Source organism: Rhinoderma darwinii, chromosome 7 (genome assembly GCF_050947455.1).
Source record: "Rhinoderma darwinii isolate aRhiDar2 chromosome 7, aRhiDar2.hap1, whole genome shotgun sequence".
NCBI lineage: Eukaryota > Metazoa > Chordata > Amphibia > Anura > Rhinodermatidae > Rhinoderma > Rhinoderma darwinii.
In genome coordinates this window covers 6,882,989-6,900,719 of record NC_134693.1, presented here as the reverse complement: position 1 = coordinate 6,900,719, position 17,731 = coordinate 6,882,989, and the positions used below count along the sequence as shown (strand labels likewise).

Genomic DNA, 17,731 nt, shown 5'->3' with positions numbered 1-17,731 from the left:
ATGAGTTTCTCTCCTTTTATGGCCATAGCAGCCAATGACACAGAGGTATTCTTTGCAGCATGAGATGGTGCATTGTCATGCATGAAGATAATTTTGCTATGGAGGGCACGGTTCTTCTTTTTGTACCACGGAAGAAAGTGGTCAGTCATAAACTCTATGTACTTTGCAGAGGTCATTTTCACAGGGACTCTAAAGGGGCCTACCAGCTCTCTCCCCATGATTCCAGCCCAAAACATGACTCCACCACCTTCTTGCTGACGTCGCAGCCTTGTTGGGACATGGTGGCCATTCACCAACCCTCCACTACTCCATCCATCTGGACCATCCAGAGTTGCACGGCACTCATCAGTAAACAACACGGTTTGAAAATTAGTCTTCATGTATTTCTGAGCCCACTGCAACCGTTTCTGCTTGTGAGCATTTTTTAGGGGTGGCCGAATAATAGCTTTATGCACACTTGCAAACCTCTGGAGGATCCTACACCTTGAGGTTCGGGGGACTCCAGAGGCACCAGCAGCGTCAAATACCTGTTTGCTGCTTTGCAATGGCATTTTAGCAGCTGCTCTCCTAATCCTATTAATTTGTCTGGCAGAAACCTTCCTTATTATGCCTTTATCAGAATGAACCCGTCTGTGCTCTGAATCAGCCACAAATCTTTTCACAGTACGATGATCACGCTTAAGTTTTCTTGAAATATCCAATGCTTTCATACCTTGTCCAAGGTATTGCACTATTTCACGCTTTTCGGCAGCAGAGAGATCCTTTTTCTTTCCCATATTGCTTGAGACCTGTGGCCTGCTTAATAATGTGGAACGTCCTTCTTAAGTAGTTTTCCTCTGATTGGGCACACCTGGCAAACTAATTATCACAGGTGTCTGAGATTGATTACAATGATCCAAAGAGCCCTAAGACACAATACCATCCATGAGTTTCATTGAAAAACTAATAATTAAATGTTTATGACACTTAAATCCAATGTGCATAATAATTTGGAACATGGTGTATATAGAATGAATCCACATAAAGAGTCACTGTGTACATACATTAACTTTTTTGTGCTGATCTTGAGTATTATACTCCAGAGCTGCATTCACAATTCTGCTAGTTGTTATTGCTAGACACAAGCCCAACAGCTTTGCTGAGCTCCTATAATGCAGGGGGCAGTTAGTTTGTCCTACATAATATGACTGTACAGTGTCTGGTGTAAAAACCTCACTTCCTACTATGCAAATCACCAGAGCAAGTTCTGAAAAAGAATTGAACACTCAAGGAATGCTGGAAGATTTCAGCTCTGTAGCCTGCAGAATTGTGAGTTCAACTCTGAAGTATAATACAGGCTGAAACTAAGGATAGGCACATTATAGGTAATGTTATGTAAGAACAAAATTACTCCACCAACAGAATAGTGAGTGCAGCTCTGGAGTATAATACAGGATGTAACTCAGGATCAGAACAGGATAAGTAATGTAATGTATGTACACAGTGACTGCACCAGCAGAATAGTGAGTGCAGCTCTGGAGTATAATACAGGATGTTACTCAGGATCAGTACAAGATAAGTTATGTAATATATGTACACAGTGACTCCACAAGCAGAATAGTGAGTGCAGCTCTGGAGTATAATACAGGATGTAACTCAGGATCAGTACAGGATAAGTAATGTAATGTATGTACACAGTGACTCCACCAGCAGAATAGTGAGTGCAGCTCTGGAGTATAATACAGGATATAACTCAGGATCAGTACAGGATAAGTAATGTATGTATGTACACAGTGACTCCACTAGCAGAATAGTGAGTGCAGCTCTGGGGTATAATATAGGTTATAACTCAGGATCAGTACAGGATAAGTAATGTAATATATGTACACAGTGACTCCACTAGCAGAATAGTGAGTGCAGCTCTGGAGTACAATACAGGATGTAACTCAGAACCAGTACAGGATAAGTAATGTAATGTATGTACACATTGACTCCACCAGCAGAATAGTGAGTGTAGCTGTTGAGTATAATACAGGATATAAATCAGGATCAGTACAGGATAAGTAATGTAATGTATGTACACAGTGACTCCACCAGCAGAATAGGGAGTGCAGCTCTGGAGTATAATACAGGATGTAACTCAGGATCAGTACAGGATAAGTAATGTAATGTAATGTATGTACACAGTGACTCCACCAGCAGAATAGTGAGTGCAGCTCTGGAGTATAATACAGGATATAAATCAGGATCAGTACAGGATAAGTAATGTATGTACACAGTGACTCCACCAGCAGAATAGGGAGTGCAGCTCTGGAGTATAATACAGGATGTAACTGAGGATCAGTACAGGATAAATAATGTATGTACACAGTGACTCCACCAGCGGAATAGTGAGTGCAGCTCTGGAGTATAATACAGGATAAGAAATATCACGTATGTACACAGTGACTCCACTGACTATAGGACATATTATATTAGTATATAACAATCTAATCTGTAAAGGTTTATATGGTGTTGTATCTTATGACTATGTATCTCTCATTATAAGATCTGACTACTTCCCTTCTACAAACACAAGACTTTATTTTCCAGAACAATGTTTCATGAATAGTTTGTGCCAGAACCGCAGGAAGTTGATGTGTTGGCTGCGTGATAAGAGAATGACCACAATGACCTGCAGCGGCTACTGTCATGTATTCATATGTTCAATCAATATTGGATAATCTGCCATTGGGGGAGGGGGCACCTGCGGCTTGTCTGATGGGTCATCATTGTCTGTAGTGTAAAATATAACAATATAGTTGTGTCTCGGGGAGGTCGGGGGGGGGGGGGGGGGCAGCCATTGTCATCTTCTTTTCCCAGACTCACTCCCATTGTGATTTCCTAAACTCTGAGGGCTTTGCTGAGTGTTGAGCTCCAGCGTTTCCTGTGCCTCGCTCCTCTGTTACGCCTTTTCCTCTTTCCATGTCCAAATCCCAGAAATCTGAGCAGTCAGAGGTGGGCGAACGTGAGAAAGTCACTGGGAGGAAGGCTCACAATTTAGCTACTAAAAATTTTTTCCTTACAAATTTGGGATTTGTCCTGAGAGCTGACGATCTATGGCACAGTGGGCAATCATGTGAGAAGGGTCATCCAAGGCTGGATACATTGTAACGACTTCCACCGATTATTGACGTTGTGTCATTGGAATATCACGAACTTCATTGTTGGATGTAATTTTTGGATTGATGTTTTTGGAATCATTTTTCGTGGATCTGTTTTCTCCTTTACTGTCTGGAGAAGAGAAGTTGTGGACGTGGCCGTGATTCCTGGACACGTGGACCACGGCGGGAAATTCTCACCTCTGGATCGGATTAAGGACAATGCTTAGGCTGCTCCATTCCCTGATTCTTGTGATCGGATCTTTGCTTTCCACGGAAATAGGTAACAACGACTTTCTGTTCCCAGTAAGAGTTAATTACAGGTAGAATAATCAGATATCATGTGACCGCAGGGGTCACTTATTAAACCGATGACCGTGTTTAATAGGACAATACTAGAGTCGTCACAATTGTCTTGGGGGAGGTCTGAACTTTTCTAATATACGTTGTGTTTCAATTTTGCGTCAGTTTTAAGATCTCAGCTTGCTGTCAGTGAATGGAAGCATTCATTGTTTGCATTCAGAAGCTTAAAACCCTCATCCTGACCGATTCTTGCTTACACAGCTGATGGATTTGTTACAGTGTATCAGTCTAGACATTTATCTGTAAGCTGCACGCAAGCAGAGATCTTTCTCCTGTCCTGGGCTTCAGCTCTTACTTTTATGGATACACTGTTATAACCCCCAGCTATGTGAGCAGGATGGATTTTCAGCTCCTGGATATAAACAAAATGCATCCACAAACAACAAGCAGAGACCTTGAAAATAGTGAAGTATAAGGAATAGTTCTGTAACTTTCTAACATACTTTGTTTAAATTCCTCAACAAGATCTCTGCTTGTTGTGAGTGAATAGAATCATTGTTTGCATTAAGAGTCTGATTAACCTGCCCTGCTCATACAACTGATGGTCTGGTTACAATGTATCAGTGTAGGCAATCCTCTGTGAGATGAACACAAGCAGGAATGTATCTCCTGTTCAGGACTACAGCTCTTATCTACAATACACTGTAACAATCACTGGCAGTGGGAGCAGGGAGAGTTTTTAGTCTCTAGATGTAAATGAAAATGTTTCCTTCAATAGCAGCAAGCAGAGATCTTGAAAAGAATCAGGAATTGAAAAATAGATGAGAAAGTTGCAAAATGTGTTATTATATGATCAAGTATGGAGATATATATGTAAGTATTGTGTATGCGAGAATGATCTACTGTATATACACATAATGAAAAGAAAACATATACCTACTGGTGTAAATAAGTAAAATTCCTTTAATCCAGCATCATCTGACAGATGCCAGATTATCAAACATTCTGGATTTTCTGAAGTTCATAGCAGCTCTGGAATATAATACAGGACAAAATTAAGGATCAGTACAGGATAAGTAATGTAATGTATGTACACAGTGACTCCACCAGCAGAATAGTGAGTGCAGCTCTGGAGTATAATACAGGACAAAATTAAGGATCAGTACAAGATAAGTAGTGTAATGTATGTACACAGTGACTGCACCAGCAGAATAGTGAGTGCAGCTCTGGAGTATAATACAGGATATAACTCAGGATCAGTACAGGATAAGTAATGTAATGTATGTACACAGTGACTCCACCAGCAGAATAGTGAGTGCAGCTCTGGAATATAATACAGGACAAAATTAAGGATCAGTACAAGATAAGTAGTGTAATGTATGTACACAGTGACTGCACCAGCAGAATAGTGAGTGCAGCTCTGGAGTATAATACAGGATATAACTCAGGATCAGTACAGGATAAGTAATGTAATGTATGTACACAGTGACTCCACCAGCAGAATAGTGAGTGCAGCTCTGGAGTATAATACAGGATGTAACTCAGGATCAGTACAGGATAAGTAATGTAATGTATGTACACAGTGACTCCACCAGCAGAATAGTGAGTGCAGCTCTGGAGTATAATACAGGATGTAACTCAGGATCAGTACAGGATAAGTAATGTAATGTATGTACAGTGACTCCACCAGCAGAATAGTGAGTGCAGTTCTGGAGTATAATACAGGATGTAACTCAGGATCAGTACAGGATAAGTAATGTAATGTATGTACACAGTGAGTCCACCAGCAGAATAGTGAGTGCAGCTCTGGAGTATAATACAGGATATAACTCAGGATCAGTACAGGATAAGTAATGTAATGTATGTACACAGTGAGTCCACCAGCAGAATAGTGAGTGCAGCTCTGGAGTATAATACAGGATGTAACTCAGGATCAGTACAGGATGAGTAATGTAATGTATGTACACAGTGACTCCACCAGCAGAATAGTGAGTGCAGCTCTGGAGTATAATACAGGATGTAACTCAGGATCAGTACAGGATAAGTAATGTAATGTATGTACACAGTGACTCCAACAGCAGAATAGTGAGCGCAGCTCTGGAGTATAATACAGGGTGTAACTCAGGATCAGTACAGGATAAGTAATGTAATGTATGTACACAGTGACTCCACCAGCAGAATAGGGAGTGCAGTTCTGGAGTATAATACAGGATGTAACTCAGGATCAGTACAGGATAAGTAATGTAATGTATATACACAGTGACTCCACCAGCAGAATAGTGAGTGCAGCTCTGGAGTATAATACAGGATGTAACTCAGGATCAGTACAGGATAAGTAATGTAATGTATGTACACAGTAACTCCACCAGCAGAATAGTGAGTGCAGCTCTGGAGTATAATACAGGATGTTACTCAGGATCAGTGGAGGATAAGTAATGTATTTACAGAGCGACTCCACCCTATATATTTCTATTCATTCTATAAAGCTGTATTATGGGGTTACACGTGTTGAGTGCACAGATTTACAGAGTTTAGGAAAGTCCTTTTCTTGTTCGTCCCTAATTTTTCCTATAGGTCTAGTGTCACGATCTTTGCGGTGATGCAGTCCGGTCACTACCTCTGGTCTATACTGCGTCCGGCCTTTGGCCCTCTCTGACCCTGTATCTTGTACATTTCAGGAGCTGTATTAGATGTCACATTGGTATCGTTTACATCTGATCATCGTAAAGGGGATTTATCGTTATCATGTGTCACCGGGGAGCGGGAGATGAAGAGCTCGGATTTACGCATTGAGCGAGATAACAAGATTGTGCTCATCCCTCCTGTGCCGCCATTTAAGACCAAAACACTGGACAAGGAGCTACAAGTCAGTGGATTTTCTAACCAGGCACTAGTGGGCGTCTTTTACTGCACTGCCAAGGGGCCGTCTGAGCAAATCAAAATACTCTACCCATATAACAGCCCATATGGTAAGTGCGGGATCGGCAAAGAAAGCAATTAAAGGGCCGGTCCAGTCACAACTGATATTAACAGCAATACTGCAGGGACCATTCCTCAGTTACATGGTAAATACATTGCATGCAATAAGTTACATTCCAAGCCATTTTATTTACTCTGAACATCACTCCCATCATTTCTCAGGATAGAGCACAGATTTCCTGACCTGTCCTTAATGCCGCCCCTGCTGAGTAATGTAGTGTGTATGAGCCAGGAGTGGGGGAAGGGAAGTGACAACCGCTCTCAATACATTGCTTGCTTTCTAAAGTAGTTTACAGGGAGATGTAGGGATCAGGTAGAGCAGTTACAATTTTCAAATACATTTTCCGCTTTGGACAATCCCTACTTATTAGGGTATGTTCACACGCCCTATTTACGGACGTAATTCGGGCGTTTTACGCCTTGAATTACGTCCAAAAATGCGCCTCGATAGCGTTGGCAAACACATCTGCCCATTGAAAGCAATGGGCTGACGTTTGTCTGTTCACACGAGGCGTATATTTACGCGTCACTGTCAAAAGACGGCTCGTAAATAGACGCCCGCGCCAAAGAAGTGCCATGTCACTTCTTCAGATGTAAATGGAGCCGTTTTCCATGGACTCCATGGAAAACCAGCTCCAGTTACGTCCGTAAAGGACGCGGCGTTCAAGCGCCTGCACATGCCGTTACGGCTGAAATGACGGGGCTGTTTTCTCCTGGAAACAGCCCCGTAATTTCGTCCGTTACGGACGCTGCCGTGTGAACATACCCTTAGAAGTATCCCCTTGACTACTGATCACAAAGTCTCCTCCTGCTGGGACCCCCAGCGATCAGCTGTGATCTGTGGGGAAACCTGGCAGTAAATGTTCTATTTCCCTGCAGCACCACCACAGGAGATATGAAGTATTACACAGTGTCCATTCATATCAATGTGTTGTCTGTGTAATACAGGACGGGTCCTCCAGAGAGAGACACACTCTATGTAACCGCTCTCCACTCTGACCAAGATATGAGGATCCCGAACAGAGGACCCCCCTCTATTAAAGAGGTTTTTAGTCATATGAAATTGATGGTCTATCCTCAGGATAGGCCATTAATGTCTGATCGATGAGGGTCTGACTCCCGGCACCCTCACCGATCAGCTGTTTTGAAGGGGCCGTGGCGCTCATTCGAGTGTTGCTTCCCCTTCATTACTGTCACTGCTTGTACTGTGAATCGCTGACACACTTGTAGCGGCGGTTCCCAGTATTACAGCCTTCTCCTATTCAAGTGAAGGGGGGAAGGCTGAAATACTATGAACGACAGGTACATGTGTGTCAGCAATTCACAGTATGGAGAAAGTAAGGAATGAAGGGGTAGCGGTGCTCGCATGAGTGCAGCCAGGGCCGCCATCAGGAATTTCAGGGCCCCCTACAGCTAAATTTTCTGGGCCCCCCTACTGTGGCACCGCCTGTTAACGGTACTCCGTCCAGCACTATATCATGTTACCCAGGGCCGCCATCAGGGGGGGTATTAGGGGTACTGATGTGAGAGGCCCGGCCAAACCGAATTAAAAGGGGGGCCCGGCAACTGCCGCGACTTGCCTTTGGTAGAAAAAAAACAGGCCCCTGCAATGGGGCCCGTTTTTTTCACCAAAAGAATGTCATGAGCTGCGGGCCCCCCTTTCAATTAGGTTTGGCCGGGCCTCTCACATCAGTACCCCTAATACCCCCCCTGATAGCGGCCCTGGGTGGCATGGGGGCCGTCAAACACCGCCGCCCGTGCGACCGATCGCGCACACCCGCACCATTTTTTTTGCAGCGTGTGGATGAGATTTGTTCATATCTCATCCACTCTGCTGCGACTGTGATACGCTGCGGATTTTCCACAATAAAATGTGTTGCATAAAATCCGCAGTGTTCATGCCTAGTGTGTTCCTACCCTAAGGCCGGATTTACACGAGTGTGTGCTTTTTGCAACGCGCAAAAACGTGGCATTTTGCGCATGCAAAAGGTCCATAACAGCTCCGTGTGGCAGCAGCGTATGATGCGTGGCTGTGTGATTTTCCCGCAGCCGCCATCATTATGACACTCTGTTTGTATGTTTGTAGCATGTGGTGCTTTTCTGTTTTCATTCATAGTTTATACGGCTGCGGAAGTGCTGGGCGGGATTTTCACGCACCCATTGACTTCAATGGGTGCGTGATGCGCGAACAACACACAAATATCGGACATGTCGTGAGTTTTACGCAGCGGACACACGGACACACGCTGCGTGAAAATCACTGACAGTCTGCACGACCCCATAGAGTAACATAGGTCCATGCGAGGCGCGTGAAAATCACGCACGTTGCACGGACGTATTACACATTCGTCTGAATAAGCCCTAACAATAAGGCCCAGTTCACAGAGTTTTTGGGCCTTGATATTGACTCGGACACTGCGTCAGAATCAGCACCAAAAAACTTCCAAAACCGCCTCCCATTGATTTAATCTGAAATCAATGGGAGCCAGTCGCGGAAAAAAGAAAAAGCAGCACGTCCTTTCTTGCCGCGGTTCCGCCTCTGACCTCCCATCGAAATCAATGGGGGGCAGAAAATGCATTTTTCGCTGCGTTTTCTGTCTGCTGTCCTGAATCGCCGCGGGCAAAAAACGCAGCAAAAAAACGCGGCAAGATAGTGTGGGCAGGTCAAAATCTGCCTCAAAATTCTTTAAGGAATTTTGATGCACATTTTTTTTTGCCTGCAAAATACTGTGTGAACAGGGCCATACATGATCAGCACTTTGAGATAATTTACTCACTGTGTCAGAAGAGCTGCTCCCACTCCAGTCCTCTTCCGGCGATGTCTTCCAGGCGAGGTCTTCGGTCCAGACGTCCAGTCTTTCAACTCCAGCCAGGCTCCAGGTAAGTTTTGTCCATGTGTGTCCGAGGGTTCGCGGGCGGGCGGTCGCGGGCGGTCGCGCACGCGTGCGGGCGTTCGCGGGCGCGGGCGGTCTCGAGTGTGGGCGTTCGTGGGTGCGCGCTCGCTTGTACGCACGCGCGGGAGTTTCCTTGTGCGCGCGAACGGGTGCGCGCGCGCGAGCGGACGGTTTGACGGCCCCCCATGACGAGGGGAGGGGAGGGGGCCCGCAGGAGCAGCAGATCACGACATTCTTTTGGTGAAAAAAACGGGCCCCATTGCAGGGGCCCGTTTTTTCCTACCAAAAGTATGTCGCGGCAGTTGCCGGGCCCCCCTTTCAATTAGGTTTGGCCTGGCCCCTCACACCAGTACCCCTAATACCCCCCTGATGGCGGCCCTGAGTGCCGCGGCCACTTTCAAAATAACTGATCAGTGGGGGTGCCGGGAGTTGGACCCCCACCGATCAGATATTGATGGCCTATCCTAAGGATAGACCATCAATTGCTTATGACTGGAAAACCACTTCAACTCGGAATTTCCTAAATGGGTGTATGAAAATGGGTTTTCTAAACTGGACAACCCCTTTAACACCTTAACGACGAAGGACGGATATATCCGTCCTATGCATGAGCTAGTTCCCGAAGAAGGACAGATATATACGTCCTCTGATCGCGCGGGTACTGCCACTGTACCCACGCGATCAGCGGCAGTAGCATGGCTGTTATACACACCCTGGCTACTGCCCCAACTGCCGGAATAGAAGCGCGCTTCGATTCCGGCAGGTTAACCCATTAGATGCCGCTGTCAATAGTGACAGCGGCATCTAATGTGTTTGACAGAGGAAGGGAGCTCCCTCTATCACCCCATCGGCGCCCCCGCAAAGAAATCGTGGGGCGCCGTCGGGTTTCCATGGCAGTCGGGGGCCTAACAAAGGCCCCCAGGTCTGTCTTGAGCAAATGCCTATTATGTCGTGCCAGAGGCATGGCCTAATAGATTGCCTGTCAGTTTTACGATATATTATAAGCATCTAAAAATTTTACAATTACAAAATACAACTCGTCCCGCAAAAAACAAGCCCTTATACGACTATGTCGACGGAATAAAAAAAAGTTACAACTGTTGGAATGCGACCGTGAGAAAACAAAAAATAATCCTTGGTCATTAACGTGCAAAATGGCCTTGTCATTAAGGGGTTAAAGACTGTGTACTTTGAATTAGTTTTTGTTTTTTCAATGTGTTTTCTGCAACTTTGTAAATATCTTTTATTAAAAAATATTTTGACTTTTTGCATCTGTATCTGTCAGTCCCGTGGATCTGACGGGTTCAGTGTCAGCGGGTCCTGTGTGTCTCTGACACGCAGGATCTACCTGTAGACGATCACATATAAGTTATGAACTTAGATGTGATCGGTAACAGCTCGATCCTAGGGATATGCCATCACTTTATAAGATGAGAGGACCCCCATATAATGTTGAAATCCTTTGCTTTACTTATTTTGTACTGTATTTGAGCTACGTGAGCAGTGCATTGTGGGAGCTTAAATGACCACTACCTAGTCAAAGCTCATATCTGACAGCAGGGTGGAGCAACCAGCAGAATTATGAAATCAGCTCTGGAAGTGAATGTAAAAAAGATGCAATGTAACATAAAAACAGTAAAAAAAAAAAAGTCAATGAAAGTATTCCAAAAATGTCTCAACTTTTCATGTCAGTTTAAAGGGGTTGTCCGCTACCGGACAGCTGATGACCTATCCACCGGATAGGCCGTCCGTATATGATCGGTGCGGGTCAGACACCTGGACCCCGCACCGATCAGCGGTTACGGCTGCCAGCGGGCACCGGATGTCATTGCACAGTATGCCATGTACAGAGCTGGAAGCAGTTGGCTCCGTAGATTGCATAGCGGTCGTGCTGCAGCTCTGCTCCTATTCACTTGAACAGTACTGCATCTCGGCCGCTATTCCGTGACTGGAGCCATCTGCTTCTGACATGGACGTCCGGTGCACGGGAGCGGCTGATAGGTGCGTAGGTCCGGGTGTCGGACCCCCACAGATTATGTACAAATAAGCTATCCGGTAGTGGACAAACCCTTTAACCTGTTTTACATTAATTTGCTAAAAGTCGTAGTTTCTGCTGTTTTGTCCTATCATGAAAAGTTCTGCAAATTTCTAAAAAACTTTGTGCTTCAATTCCTTACCATTTTCAACATCTCTACTTGCTTTTATTGAATTGGAACATTCTACTTTACATCCAGAGACTGAAAACCCCTACAGACCTAATAATTCTCACAGCTGAGGATTTGTAACAATTGTATCCAGTCTAGACATTTCTCTCTCAGCAGCATAAATCTCTCTCCTGTCCCGATAGTTTGTTACAATGTATCAGTGCAGGAAAAATGTATCAGTCTGCAGACCAGACTCTTTATCTCACAGAGGATTGTCTAGACTGGTAACAATTATAGCAAACCCCCAGCTGTGTGAAGTATTAGGTCTGTGCAGGTTTTAAGCTTCTGGATATAAACAATAATGTTTTCCCTCACTGACAGCAAGCAGAGATCTTGAAATTGTGCCAAATGGAAACACAGGGTATGTGAAAAAGTTGTAGCATGTTTTATTATATAGTGATTACGTTTTATTTACATAAAACCGGAAAATCCCTTTAATGTAATTTTACGACTTCTCCGCTCTTGTTGCGTCTCGTGTCCTATTTATTTATTTTTTGGCTTTAGTTTAGAGTTTACATGGAGCGTTTGCTTCTTCCAGATCTGTATTCCTCCAGTCACTGATTGTGTTTCCTTCCTCCTGCTCTGTACGGTAGCAGTGATCTTATCGCTGCTCTGATAAACACAGTAAATACACTAAACACCCGAGTTCCCAAGAAGTGAGACTTATACTTGACGACGATTCATTTACAAGGAAACAACTTTCACTTTTTAGGAGAAATTCTCTGATAGTTGTTAAAAGCAGGAAGGAGAAGGAACGTGAGATAAGAATCCTCCGACTGAAAGCAAGAAAACAAGGGAAGTGTCCTGAGAATGAGACGTCTGGAACTGCCAGATTACTTGATTTTACAATTAATAGAGACATTTAATGTGAATTTTAGGTCCAGTATTCAGTGCTGATTAATGTCATAATATTCATTTATAGCGGTCGGAGCTCCAAATCCCCTGCATAGAGTTATAGGACAAAATTCTGTCATCCTAAAGCCACCACTAGGGGGAGCTGAGGAGCTTACTGCATACTGTGTTTTTATTAAAGCGGCTCTGTCACCACATTATAAGTGCCCTATATTGTACATGATGTGATCGGCGCTGTAATATAGATTACAGCAGTGTTTTTTATTTAGAAAAACGATAATTTTTGACGGCGTTATGACCTATATTTGCTTTATGTTAATGAGTTTCTTAATGACCAACTGGGCTGGTTTTACTATATGACCAAGTGGGCGTTGTACAGAGGAGTGTATGATGCTGACCAATCAGTGACCAATCAGTGACCAATCAGCGTCATACACTTCTCTCCATTCATTTACTCTGCACATACCGATCTTACTAGATCACTATTTGCAGTCACATACACACACATTAACGTTACTGAAGTGTCCTGACAGTGAATAGACATCAGTTCCAGCCAGGACGCAATGTTTATTCACAAACCCGACACTTCGGTAACGTTTGTGTGAGACTTACAGCACAGCAAGCATGATCTCGCTGTAAATGACAGTTTACAGCGCAATCTCGCTAGATTACCCTTGCTATGCTGTAAATCTCACACAAACGCTACCGAGGTGTCAGGATTGTGAATAGACATCACGTCCTGGCTGGAGGTGATGTATATTCACTGTCAGGACACTTCAGTAATGTTAATATGTGAGTAAGTGACTGCAAATAGTGATCTAGTAAGATCGCTATGTGCAGAGTAAATGAATGGAGAGAAGTGTATGACGCTGATTGGTCACTGATTGGTCAGCGTCATACACTTCCCTCCACAACGCCCACTTGGTCAAAAAGTAAAACACGCCCAGTTGGTCATTAAGAAACTAATTAGCATAAAGATAAAATAGGTCATAACTCCATCAAATATGATCGTTTTTCTAAATAAAACCCACTACTGTAATCTACATTACAGCGCCGATCACATCATGTAGGAGACAGGGGACTTATAATGTGGTGACAGTGTATAACAGTATGCTGTGAGCTCATACACTCCCCCTAGTGGTGGCTGCAGGAAGACAGAATTGTATTATTTAACTCTATGTCTATGCAGAAGATTTGTAGCTCTGTATACAAAAAAAACAAAGCTTCAACCACTATGAATATATATATAGAGAAATTAATCTGAACAAAATTTTGAACCTAATAAGATATTTAAAAAAAATACCCAAAAAACAAAAAGGAGTTGAAGAGGGAACGTACATTTTTAAGGTAGAATTCAACCTTAATTTATTTTCGGACATGCCACTGAGATGTGTGGAAATGTAACATTAGTGGGGAGAGCTGGAGCCCCCGGATATAAGGCCGTACTCCCGGCTCACGCGCATGAACTCTGGAATTTCCATAATAAGGAATCTACAACATATTGGGGGAGATGTATCATAACTGGTGCAAAGGAAAGGTGGAGCAGTCACCCAGAGCCACTAGTCAGGTCGCTGCTTTTATTTGCCACACGACCACTGAAAAATGAGAGTTGGAATCTGATTGGTTGCTCTGGGCGATCGCTCCTCCTTTCTTTTGCACCGGTTTTAAACTCCCCATTGCTTCTTCAGAAAAGCCATTGGGGTACTCATTAAGATCGGGGTTTCATGCACCAGTCTTAATCTAAACAGCGCTGGAATAAGATGCGCCTAATTTATTAAGTCTTGGGTATGTTTTACTGCTATGGCGCAATAAAAACACTTATTTTTTCTTAAATTATTTTTTTTGGATGGGGGCTTGTTTTTTGCAGAACGACTTCTAACTGATTGGTACCATTTTGGGGTGCATATAACTTTTTATACGTTTTATTCCTATTTTTGGGAGGCGAGATGAACAGAAAACAGTTTTTCTGTGATTTGTTTTTTTTATGGCTTTTTCGTGTGGAAAAATATAATAAATTATTTGTGTTTTTTTTATTCTTTATGTGTCTGATTATGTTTTTCTCTATTATGTGTATTTTGTGTAAGGGGAAAAAAGTATTTTTATCATTTTTTTCCTGTGAAACTACTTTGATGCCGTAGTCAGCATTGGCCGCGGCATCTGAGGGGTTAAACAGCCGCTTCGTGGAGTAAAAACAAAAAGTATGCTCTCTGATAAGAAAGAGGTAGTGATATCATGAATAAACGTTTCCCTGGAGTAATCTACAGCCATATAGGGACAGGAGGAGAATCACAGCTTCTCCTCCTCTCCCTGCAGGCTGCTAGCACATGCCCCTCTGCCCCCTCTCCTCCTCCACACGGACTGAAATGAGAGACCGATAAAATAATTTGGTCAACAGCAATTACCTGTAAATCTTGCATGCTATTTGTATAGTGAGAGGTAAATAAGCGGCGACCAGGCATCTTTGGCACCTTTTATCTCAGAGGAAAAAAAAATCGGTTGGTGGAAACCATCAGCAAGCATGTATCGTCTCTGTCCAGCACTGGCTATAGATAAAAGGTCACCGGCACAATGTTTGTCCTCCTTGATAATCGTCAGGTCGATAAATCACCGGTCGCATAATAACCTCTCTTGTGTTTTGCTTTGCAGCCGATCTAGTTCCAGTTAAAGTGACGGTGACCGTGAGTGTGAACCAAGATGCAGAACTGCAAGCCAAAGTCCTAAAGTTCGGGCACCCAGACATCTTCTGGAAGTACAATGGTGGGTGATGGTGTCTGATAGTTTCATATTTCTATGCTTCTAAATTGGAGAAGAGAACAAAAATGATCCAGGCAAAAGGGGATATCTCCTCCAGCCAGGCAGTGTCATCATAGGGGTGCAGATTAAGTAGTCGCTGCTAGTACCTGAGGTGAATGGATTTGAACTGCAATACCACACACAACCTGTGGCCAGGTGTGGGGCTGTTTTTGGAGGAAAGTAGCCATGTTTTTTTTAATCCTGGAAAACTTTTTGAAATATAATTTTTTAATTTTTTTTTTTTAGCTGTAATACATTAACTCTTACATTCCAGGGACCTTCTTGCAGACGACATACAAGAACGACGTAAATAGCGGGATAGCGCTGCTCAGCTTCCTGTCGGTGCAGCACGATCAGGCTGGCGTTTACAGCGCTGGCTTCATGGGGGCGAGTCCTCTCGTCAACGCCTTCTTCAGGCTCATCGTGCGAGGTCAGACACGTGATCTGCTCATAGGGGCAAACTAAGCCCCGGAGGTTTTGTGGTATTGCCATCATAATTGCCCCATGTGTCCCCTTCTACAGGGTGTGCGGCCGATAAGTGGGGTCCATCGTGTCAGAAGGATTGCCTGGACTGCTTGAACGGTGGAGTGTGTCACGACAGCAGCGGAGAGTGCGTCTGTGCGCCGGGGTTCATGGGAACTCGCTGTGAAAAGGGTGAGCGACATTTTATGGTTAATTGCTGAGCTTAGTGCAGTAGAAAGTAGGATTTCGTAGCGGAAAATCGGCAGCATAATACAGTGGCAGCAGAGTTTTGACTAGAATTAATGTCCTCCACGCGCTGCGCAAATGATGAGCGGAAAAAACGCCCAGAAATTGACATGCGGTGCGGTTTTTTTAATCCGCGGAATGTCAATTGTATTTACATCATTTCTCTTGTTTTTGTTGTGGATTTTCTCTATCGAATTCAATGGGGACGTAAAACCCGCAACAAATTGCAGAATTTTTTTTTCTTATACTTACCCAGAATTGTGTGTTTCTTCGTCCAGGCCGGCCTCCTGGGTTGACGCTTCATCTCATGTGATCGCTGCAGCCAATCACAGGTCACATGGGATGAAACATCATCCGAGGAGGCGGACTGCAGGACGGAAGTGGGACGCGTCGCAATGGCTATGTACGTATCAAACTTTCTTTTTTATGTTCAGTTTTCCGTTGTGGACATTCCGGCCGAAAAACTGCACCACAATTTGGTGCGGTTTTTCAGCCGGAATTGCCTGCGGCGACCAGGGCCGATACGCTGTGCGCTTTAACGCAGCATATCCGCCCTGTGTGTACATAGCCTTATTATTCTTGGTCACCATCAAGTCAACAATGAGGGAGATTTACACAGATAATTGCGCCAAAAAACTGTTGTACATGTCGCGCGCCAAATTTATGTTCAGGATCCTCATCTCTTGGTCAGGGTGGAGAGCGGTTACATAGAGCGTCTCTCTCTCTGGAGGACCCGTCCTGTCCAGTGTTACACACACAACACATTGATATGAATGGACACTGTGTAATACTTCATTTCTCCTGTGGTGGCGCTGCAGGGAAACTGAACACTTACTGCCAGGTTTCCCCACAGATCACAGCTGATCGCTGGGGGTCCAAGAGGGGGAGACTGTGTAATCAGCTTATTGTCAAGGGACCCTTCTAAAAACTAGGGATTCTCCAAAGAGGAGAAGATAACGTGGCCAAAGACATGAGATATTTGTTGGCAGCTGCAACCGCTGTTGGTGGGATTGGTAGACAATCTCATGTCTCTGGTGGGGCAACATTGCCGATCACCGTTTCAGCAGACATCAGGCGTCAATGAACGATCCTCTGTGTATTACAATCATACAATCGGCCAATATGATTGAAATCGGACATATTGGATGATTTCTACCTAGTGTTTATGGGCGGCTTTAGTCCAGTAGAAGGCCGGATTGCGTCCGCCATATAATAAGGTCGCCGTTTCTTTCCTTTGTGCTCTCCAGCTTGCAGAGAAGGGAACTTCGGCAGAAACTGCCAGGAGACGTGTAAGCGAGAACATGGCTGCAAGGGCCTGACCTTCTGTCTCCCCGACCCCTATGGATGTTCTTGTGGAAGTGGCTGGACCGGAACACATTGCCAAACAGGTACCAAATCATTGGACATCCCAACCCACATGGTCTGTCACATGGGCTCACATCGGACGGGTCCACCAGAGAATCGGACGGGTCCATCAGAAGATCCCCAGGGTCCATGATGACAAATGGATCCATGATCTTCAGTGTATAATTTTGCAGTTTTATAGACTTACATCTTCCATTGCTCCTTCCTTCCTACTGCCCTGCATGTGTTAGTGGCAGTCTTCACTGCAGTTCTGGCATTCCGTTCATGAACCAGGAAGGTCAGGATGAGCAATTCTATAGCTTCCTGACCCCTGTGCATGGAATTGTGTACACTGTGCTCCAGTGCATTGAACTGATGGAAGATGAATCTGGCTTTATATAGAGACCTGTAATATCCCCGTTGTGATTAGACTCCAGGTATTCTGTGGACGCTGCTCTGATTTATTCTAGAAACTGATAAACTGGTTTAGGCTTTTCCTTGCCCTGAGGACGTGTTGGCATCGCCCTGGCTCTCC

General features: G+C 44.3%; 1 protein-coding gene across 1 annotated transcript in view; it reads left to right on the top strand.

The window, feature by feature from the left end:
* Positions 1-2,969: 2,969 nt before the first annotated feature.
* Positions 2,970-17,731, top strand: part of TIE1 (tyrosine kinase with immunoglobulin like and EGF like domains 1) — a 49,547-nt gene continuing 34,785 nt past the window's right edge. The window contains exons 1-6 of the mRNA XM_075832668.1: positions 2,970-3,402; positions 6,101-6,391; positions 14,998-15,108; positions 15,419-15,574; positions 15,667-15,798; positions 17,100-17,240. Coding sequence (XP_075688783.1) covers positions 3,342-3,402; positions 6,101-6,391; positions 14,998-15,108; positions 15,419-15,574; positions 15,667-15,798; positions 17,100-17,240 — 892 coding nt within the window. The 5' untranslated portion in view covers positions 2,970-3,341. The remainder of the gene's footprint in view (positions 3,403-6,100; positions 6,392-14,997; positions 15,109-15,418; positions 15,575-15,666; positions 15,799-17,099; positions 17,241-17,731) is intronic.